Source organism: Athene cunicularia (genome assembly GCF_003259725.1).
Source record: "Athene cunicularia isolate RWA chromosome 4 unlocalized genomic scaffold, athCun1 chr4_part1, whole genome shotgun sequence".
Classification (NCBI taxonomy): domain Eukaryota; kingdom Metazoa; phylum Chordata; class Aves; order Strigiformes; family Strigidae; genus Athene; species Athene cunicularia.
This window is the reverse complement of record NW_020799098.1, coordinates 7,061,883-7,071,518: the sequence shown is the minus strand read 5'-3', so window position 1 is coordinate 7,071,518 and position 9,636 is coordinate 7,061,883. Positions and strand designations below refer to the sequence as shown.

General features: G+C 37.2%; 1 protein-coding gene across 4 annotated transcripts in view; it reads right to left on the bottom strand.

The window, feature by feature from the left end:
• Positions 1-260: 260 nt before the first annotated feature.
• MAEA (macrophage erythroblast attacher) overlaps positions 261-9,636 on the bottom strand; it is a 54,087-nt gene continuing 44,711 nt past the window's right edge. For 3 of the 4 annotated variants that reach the window (XM_026846839.1, XM_026846838.1, XM_026846841.1), the window contains exons 7-10: positions 6,602-6,710; positions 2,747-2,880; positions 1,877-2,072; positions 261-1,481 (exon numbers count right to left, since the gene is read on the bottom strand). In XM_026846839.1, coding sequence (XP_026702640.1) covers positions 1,386-1,481; positions 1,877-2,072; positions 2,747-2,880; positions 6,602-6,710 — 535 coding nt within the window. In that variant the 3' untranslated portion in view covers positions 261-1,385. The remainder of the gene's footprint in view (positions 1,482-1,876; positions 2,073-2,746; positions 2,881-6,601; positions 6,711-9,636) is intronic. The other variant, XM_026846840.1, reaches the window with a different exon arrangement.

Below are 9,636 nucleotides of genomic sequence, written 5' to 3'. Positions count from 1 at the left end.
GACATGAGGCAGTCTTCGAGGAAGCAACATTGGAATGTACTATTCATAGATGGAAAAATGTAAACCAAAAATAGTTATTTGACTGAGATGCAGTGATGTTGAAGCCTGAACAACAACAGTTAGGGTTGTGGTGTAGGAAGCTGGAGTTGTTTGTTTCGTGGGGATTGTAGAACACTAAAACACAACACTTGGAAGCAGCACTCTAAGAGACACCCTTACAAAAGAGTTTTTTGACATTTAAATACAAAGCAACTTTCTAATTTTATATAATCAAGAAATGGAAAACAATTTTTATTAACATGTTTTACATTTACAATCTTTTATTAGCTAATCAACATCAACATGCAAAAATAAGCGCTAAATACAAACCTCTACAATATGGTTTTGTTTAAACTACAATGGTTTAATTCTTTTGAAAAGTCATAAGGATGTGTTCTGTAGTTGTTAAAATTGAACTATTAGTTTCAGTAATGAATACTATTTAGACCCTAAAATTATGTAATCATCCTGCAAGGCATCTTCAGAAACTTCGCCCAACACTTAAGAATACCAGCTCATTTTCATGTGAGTACATTCTCAAAGCAAGAAATAAGGCAGTAGCACTAATGATTTCATATTGAACCCTATGCACATAACTAATAACTTTAGAAGGACTTTAACACTATGGTAGACTGGAAAAAGAACATTTAAACAAGCATTGGATTGTGCCTGAAATGTTCTCAGTTCCTCTTGATACTTATGCAACCTCCTTAAAATATTTGGGTTTGGAAAAAGACTTTATACTCCTTCAAACCAGTCCCTAGTTGATCCTCCAGAGAAGCCAGTGTTGTGTCAAAAGACATCAATATCTTCCCATGGAAATAAGTTATATAATTCGTGTTCAGGATTACTTCACAAGAGGATCATAAAGAAGGCAAAGAGGAGCTTAAAGGAGAACATATTGGTAGTACTGAAATCTTTGATAACAAAAGGGTCTTGGACAATTGTGAAAAAGAGGGAAGAAAAATGGATTTAATTTCAAATCTGTTTTAACTTCTCCCCAGTGCAAGTGTCCATCTTTAAAGAAAGTTATCCTTTAGAAGATGAAAGTACTTTTGAGAATAGTCCAATTTTTGACCTTATGTTACAAAACCTTAACAATCAAAATTTGTTTTTGTTTTTATTCAAGTACAAACTTAAGTCATAATTCCTCTCTTTTTTTTTTTTTTTTTTTTTGTTGCTCATTGATCTTTGGTCGCAAGAAACAATAATGCCACCGACAGGTCTGATCCCCAAGGTGGCAGGTTTTGCTTCTTTGCCACACATTAAGGCCCCCCCCTTTACAGGGTATGCCAATATACACTGTGTCAAAATTCCAGCGGCACTTCATCATGTGTTTTATGGACCTACATGATGTAGACTTTCTCAGCTTGTGAGAAGTTGAAGACTTCTTTGGTTCTTGGGCAAATTACTTTGTCATCTTGACGAATAGAAAGCAGAGACTGAAAAAAAGTGAAATCGAATGATAATATTCACAATAGTAACTCAAAGTATTAGTTAATTATTTTTAATTTAAAAAAAATGACACTACAGTCTGACGTCAAAATATCTTTGCCCACATAGTTACTTATTCTGCATTATCACTGTCCAAAGGGAAAGATTTCCAATGCCATTTGATTTCATGTTATGAATTTGTATGTTCAAACAGCTTAAAAACCAGCTTAATCACATAAATATACAGTCCTTTAAAATAACTGCAAGAAGTTACCTTTCTTCTGTTAATATAGAAGATACTTCTAATTTTCTAACTATGTTCATAAGCTCATATTTTGATATATAAAGTTATTATAACCACTGCTATTTTAGACTTCAGTAAGTAATTGATTTCAACACTTACATTGTATCCATAGACATATCCATTTGGTAACATCATAGGAGGATTATTTTCGTTCATTACATCCCCCGAAATCTTGCAGACTAGTCGGGAGTTGGCACAATGTGCCATAGGCAGAGGCTGAGCCAGCTTGTTCAGGGATTTGCTACACACAGGGCAGTCTGGGTTTTTTGAGCTCCCATCCTCTTTATAACACTGTCTGTTTAACAGCAAGTTAAGGAACAGCCACCACAGCATGCAACAACAATTAGTTAATGACAAACATTGGAAAACAAGACAGTAAACTGAAAATATAACCTAGGTTGAATGAAACGGTCCTGTACATTCTACAATTTTAATGTGCACATATACATTTCAAGGAACAAGAGTGAGCAACAAGTGTCCAGCACCCTCTAAAGGTAAAATTTCTGATGTAGAACACTTTAGTAGCACCAGCTCTTCTCTGATACACCATAGTGTGCAGCAAATTCAACTACGTTTCAAAAGATGCAGGATATATTTGAATACTCACAAAACCAGACAGGGTAAATCTGTCTAAGTGCTTTAAAAAAAAAAATAATTCTTACCCATCTCACTAACTTTTGCAGATATATTCACTAGAGACACATGGAAAGATAGCCTAATACGCAAACAAAGTGTTGATTTCACCTTAAAAATTTGGTTTGGGCTTGTTTTTCTTCTTAAAACCATAATTCCATTTATTATAATCTCCCCTTAATAGGGAGACCAATTCATAACCCCTTTAAACAACTCATAAGCAAGAACATTCAGGTGTCACATTTCCTCTTTGACCTCTCTGAAAAGCATCCACAGAATAAAAAAAAACCACAATGCTTTTTTGCACTCGACAGTAGTATCTGCATTAAAGGATACGGTGTTTTTATAGCTGAAAGGCCTGCCTGGAGTGTTATAGTAAAAACAGAATTGTTTCCCAGCTGATGTAGTCTGTAGTTATCATATCTAAACTGTTGGATCAGCATTCTCCATCGAGCAGGGTCCAAGAGATCCTGTTAAAAAAAACCAACACAACTATAAGTTGTTTTCAATCTAACAGTCCCGGGGGAAAAAAAAAAAATAAATCCTCGGAGTGGTAAATTGTGCAAAACTCACTTGACTAAATCCATCACAAAATAAAAGTATACATGCTAATGCACAGTATGAATGTACTTATTTAGGAAGTACCTCTTAACAATAATTCACTAGAAATGTGATTTAAATCAAGTATTACTTAAAATAGCTGGAATAACACTATTCAATCTCCCTCTGCCATCTACCAAATGTGCTAATTAAGGTATGTAAATCCTAGTAAGGATATTTCTTGCATTTAGTTTTCTAGAATGCTGGCCTAGTTATGAAGCAACATTAGTTTTGTGGAAAGTTTGCTCTATAGCCTCTGAACCATTACCATTGAAAAATCAGAAACATTTTACCTCAAGTCACACTAATTCTGCTGATACCTCTTTGTAATATATAACGTTTACAGAATTTTGTAGAAAGGTTTTTAATTTGAAGAGCTGGCACAGTCCCATGTTAGAGAAAGCTTACGTAAACTATGCATTTGAGGATTAAATTCTTTAAGATATGCTGTAATGCTGTGCATTACCGAAAAATCAGGGAACAGTAGTTAAAAGTACGGATCTTTTTTTCATGGAAGCAAGTACTAAACCCACAGATCAAGGATACACTGAACATGAAAAGTAATGCTATGAAAGAATCACGTAAAAAGTGAAGATCCTCTGAAAAAATACTTATTATCTATACAGGCAAAGACTTAATCCTTTCTTCTGCTAGCACCTCTTTCTTCTCCTTTGTAACCATAACCTGCATTTTCGTTGCGAGAAGTGACAACATTTATTTAGAAGTTCATATTAGGAACTGTGCATGCTACACTTTGAGACAACTAGGAGAAACAGTAATATATTTTAGTATATTATTTAGTTTATAAAACAGGTTTCTGAAGAAAATCAAAGACTCTGTGACAGATAAGACACCGGGCATCAAATTCAAAACATACCAAAATTACTAGGCAGTGATTTTACCATGATGTAGACACTGAGTCTTTATGAATTGCTCTGCACCACCTTGGCTCACTCTGCTTCTCCTCAGTTCCCCATTCTCTCAAGTCAAGACACTGGAGAAGGAAGGATTCCACCACTGCCTTTTGTTGTAGCCTGTATCCTGGAATCCTCCCACCCCAGTCAGATTGGCCTGAGAACTTCTATCCAAACGATTTAATGGTACCATAGTACTATTATTTTGAGTGCTTTATGAATAAATTTTTCATCGTTATCCTAAAACTACACATTAACAGAACTGTATTTCAGGTAAATGTGGGGAATACCTTGTAGAACTGTAAGAGGCCAACAGTAAAGAAGTTCTGGATTTTGACAGCAGTTGTCTGAGTAAGTGCAGAATTATTTCTTTCTCCTCTCTAAAATCTCACTACTTACACCACTTCTCACTGTTTATGTACAGCTAGTAAGTCTTAGTTGAGATTACGAAGTTTCATGTCTCCATGAACACAGACAAAATGACTGTTAGATTGGAGACAGGATCAACAGTTTTAGTAACTCCCATTAAAAGGAGAACATCTTTGGATGAGGGAGGGAGGGAAGAGGTGCAGCTCACAAATCAGTCCTAGTGTGTTTCTTACAAGCGTTTAGAAAGTGGAATTACACAGAAGCTGAAAAAGGGAACAACTAAGTGATGGATTTCAAATTATTCAAAAAAGCCACCAGAAATACTAGTGTGAGAGAAAAAAAAAAAGGAAGAAGTCTTGCAGCAGAAACAGATTAACTGAGGGTCTCTGGTTGAAGAAAAACAGCATGAAAAATTCACATGAGGAAGAGGCAGAAAGATTTAGAGGCATATCTACAGGAAAGTAAAGAATCCTGGACATAAGCAAAATTTTACTTCTAAATGCTCCAAACCAAGAAGCAGAACTGAGGCAGAGAACCTATACAGATAGGGGCAAAACTAAATACATATACATATCTTGCCTTAAAGTAAAAAGCACTGTTTCTGCCACCAGACTGCATGTCTGTTTGCTCTATCACCTACCCTATCCCTATCTAAGGCCAGAATGTTCCCAGAGTTCCAGGATGAAGATTTTGTTCTGGCAATTCTTGAGAAGATATAACAGAACCTACAACAGATCTGTAATAGAGATAAAGTACTACTAATGATTAAGAAAAGCCTATGATTAAGAGCCTAGATGATGGGACACAAAAGCAGCAGCTTACTAAATATCTAGCTGGAATAATTCCAGCCACAGCTACACAAACTGATCAAAGGATATCAAAAGAAAACAGCTTCTTTTGTACAACATTAAAAACGTATTCCCTGAAGTCCTAAAAAAATAGGACAAGCTGGAAAAAGTTCTATTCATTTGTTACAGAAGATGTTTCATCCCTTGGATTAATAAAGATGAATTGATTAGAGATATTATATCTGACAAACTTTCTCACAGATATAATTTGAAGCCATTTACACAAAAGAACTCCTAGTCAATGTATTAAAGATATCTCCAAACAAGTGTATGCTCTATGATTCTGTTTATTTAGGCAATTATTGGAGAACCCAAAACATAATTTCTATGAACTAGAATGTTTTAAGTCAGATCAATAAAAAGTAGTAGGAAAGTTGTTCCAACCATATGGTTGTACATGAAACAATACTGGCTTTTCTCCTTGCTCTCCACTGAAACATTCTGTCCAAACTAGTCCTTAGAACAAAACTCAGGATTTCTATTTCCTGCCTATTTCTTTTTAAAAACTAAAACAAAGATCTGTCTTACACCCAGTCTTCTAACACATCTATCATTTATGCTCATAACTCACATCAAATGTAGAATCAAAAATACCAGGATCCTTCTAAGACTCTGATTAGCAAAAAAAAAAAAAAAAATCACCCTAATTCTGTGAATTGCTGTTGGTTTTTTTGTGTGTTTGTACCATTAAACCATTGATTTCATCATCAATTGTTTAAAAAAACAGGTTTATACTGGCATTGCCACATACTGGCTTGGCATTTCACAGCATTCTTGTTTTGTTTTGCCAGCTGGCACTGGAGGCAGAAGGTAGATAAGTTTTTTTTTTTTTTTTAAAAAAAAGTGAATTAGCACATGACCAGAGAACAAACTCAAAATCTGTAGCAGCAGTAACTACCTATTTGCTTGAATCAAATTTAGGTGTAGATATTACCACTAATATCTACACTAATTTAAATAAACCAAAGCACACACTTTTAAGCATCAGAAGTACTGCTTTCAGATCATCTTTAATTTCTTCATTCCAACCACCACAAGAACAGTAATTTGAGAAGTAGAATTAAGAACCACTGATAGTGTATTAAGGCCACAGCCTAGTACGTTGAACAAAACTACCTCACTTTTTAATCTGTACTTCCTCGTCTTCTGTCTCTTGCTGTATATTTGTGTATCACGATTCCAGTCCCACTGGTCTTTAGTGCTGGGTTCGTGGTAAGCCTAGTTCAGTGTGAATCTGTCTGCTGCTATTAAGACTAATGGCAACAATACAAATACTACTTGGATTAATGCACAGGCAAGGACTGGTTAAAAATTAAGGATTATTATAGATGTGGATTTCAGAAAGTAAAATTAGAACCACATTTGATCTTCAGATTCTCAATGCATTTTCCTGTAAAGAAAAAAATGCAACATGTATTTTACTATTCTGCTGTAACACTGAATTTCAAACAAAATATTACCTTGTAGGGGGAGATATGAGTGTCTGAAGGAAAGGCCAACATTCCCATCACTTGTCGAACCTCATCCAGCTGGCTTCCCTCAGCCTGACTGAAATGCTTTCTTGCATGTCTGAAATACAGAATTTATATCTTTATTAGATAGCCTGGTTTCTAAATCAAGTAGATTTATGTGATTATGTAAGATTTCAGAGAACAACTCTGGATTCTGCTCTCAATACACATGAACTCCAAAAGATGATTTAGAAGGCTTGAAAAAAAAAAAAAAACAAAACATCCTACAAATGCAAATACAAGAATTGCTAATTTTATACTGTAATTTCTTAGAAACCAGAACTTCTTACTGTAGCATGAAGTCCTACATCACCTACATCTAGAATGACAGATCCACAGTTATTAGAAGAAATGTCTCTGTTTATGCAAGCTCAGTGTATCACACTCCTTTGGCACACACTTGCAAGCGAGATAAATGCAGTCTGATAATCGGCTATTCCAAACCATTAAACATCAAGAGTGTTCAAATATCTACCTTGTTTATACTGACATTTGAGATAATGTTTACTTATGAATAATATTTTTTTTGGTATAGGCTAGAAGGCAGTATCAGTTTCTGTGCAGACTACAATAAATTGCAGGGTAATGTAGTAGAAAACACCTTGTTAAGAGCAAATTTTTTTGCCAGGGAAATAAAAAAAAATCAAGTAGAACTTCAGTACAAGTTTTTGTACTTTAACACATACTGATTGTAAGAGATACACACGAGGCTGAAAACTTGGATTATTTGAAAGAAGTGACAGAAATTTATTTAAAGCAAAAACACAAACTTTAATATCTTTCAGGAAATTAATATTAAGAAGCCAGAGAATTCTTATCGGATTATAAGAACATTCAACTACTTTAAAATCCTCTATGAAAGCCTCCCCTATCTAGTCTTCCCAAGATCATCAATTTTCAAGTTGGAGTTTTAAGTGTGCAGGAAAGCCCTCCAGCCTCTAAACTGCATGATTAGTTCAGCATTGCTGCTAAAAGCGCCTGTTTTCAGTGGTACACAGATGTTGCACAGTAGACTGACTATGGAATCAGCACTAAATTGAATTTCTGGCATTGCTTAAGTGTAGAAAAGTCTTCCCTATGCTGTATTTTCTCCACAGTTTGTATTACGGGGAAGATACCAAGTCATCTCTGTGGTGTTTGCTCTTTTTAACTTTTAAAGAGTCTAGTTAATATCTATTTAAAATTACAAATTACTTGTTTGAATATACAGTATTTTCCAATTGTCCATTTCATGGATTGAATTAAAAAAATAATCTAGATAATGCTTTTTTTTAGGGTTCCCCTCCCAATTCTGTGTTCCACTAACTCCACTTAGGTCATCAATACTATGAGAACAGTCTCTTCAGCAGTGTTTCAGTACTCCTACTTCCTCTCCCACCCAAACCAGGAAGCAATGGAAGTTATGTAGGACAGACTGTTTCCACCCAACTTCCTATTTTGGGTGAGCAATTCAGGAATGTAAATATTGTTCTCCAGGTGATTACTGTTGTAAGAGCAGAAGTACAAACCCCATGGCCTGAGAGAAAAGACTAGGCAGCCTGGACATCGGGGAGAAAAGCTAAACTAAATCCTAGCACAGAGCTACAGATGAAAGTGATGTAAAAGAAAGCTTAGGTAAAGCAAAAAATTCAGACCTATCAGTTAAGCTAAACTATTGCATGTGCACACATGAGAGAGAAGAAAAATCATGTTAAAAGAACTGACCACTATGCACTTGTGCTCTGTGACAAGTGGTGTTCTTCAGGTGTCAGTGTTGGGCCTGGTGCTGTTTATCATCTTTGTTGGTGACATGGACAGTGGGATCGAGGCACTCCCAGTGAGTTTGTCGATGACCCCAAGCTGTGTGGTGTGGTTGACACACTGGGGGCAAGGGATGTGCTGTCCAGAGGGACCTGGACAGGCTGGAGAGGCGGGACTGTGCAAACCTCATGGAGTTCAACAAGGCCAAGTGCAAGGTCCTGCACATGGGTCAGGGCAATCCCAAGCACAAATACAGGATGTGCAGCGTATGGATTGAGAGCAGCCCTGAGGAGAAGGAGTCATGGGTGTTGGTTGATAAGAAGCTCAACACAACCTGGCAACATGCACTCACAGCCCAGAATGCCAGCCATATCCTGGGCTGCATCATGAGAAGTGTGGCCAGCAAGTTGAGGGAGGGGATTCTCCCACTGTGCTCTGCTCTCATGAGATCACCCCCCATCCTCCCAGTGATGTGTCCAGCTCTGGGGGCACCAACATCAGAAGGACACAGACCTGCTCCAACAGGTCCAGAAGAAGCCACAAAGATGATCAGGGGCTGGAGCCCCTCCCCTGCGAGGACAGGCTGAGAGAGTTGGGGGTGTTCAGCCTGAGAAGAGAAGGCTCCAGGGAGACCTTATAGCATCCTTCCAGTACTTAAAGGGGGCTACAAGAAAAACGAAGACAGACTTTTTACAAGGGCATGTAGTGATAGGGCAAGGGCTAAAGGCTTTAAACTGAAAGAGGGTAGATTTAAATTAGATTTAAGGAAGAAATTCTTCACTGTGAGGGTGGTGAGGCCCTGGCACAGGTCACCCAGAGACGTTGTGGCTGCCCCCTCCCTGGAAGGGTTCAAGGCCAGGTTGGACAGGGCTTTGCCCAACCTGGTCTAGTGGAAGGTGTCCCTGCCTATGGCAGGGGGTTGGAACTAGGGGATCTTTAAGGTCCCTTCCAAACCAAACCAACCTGTAAGACAGAAATGGTACTTCAGTTTTGCACCAGCATTGTTAGTACCGTGGTCCTACTCCCCCTGTCAGGCCTTGAAAATTTGCTCTTACAGCATTTCAACAGTAAATCTCCCTGAGAGGAAGGCCCTGAGCTACAACAGCAAATACTGGCCGCACTTACTGTATGTGTTCAAGAAGAGCTAGCATTGTTTGTTTTACGTAAAATATATAATCACTATTGCATGTGTTAGCATGCAAAGAAGTGCTCAGCAATCCAACATTTCCATCATTCACAAAGTA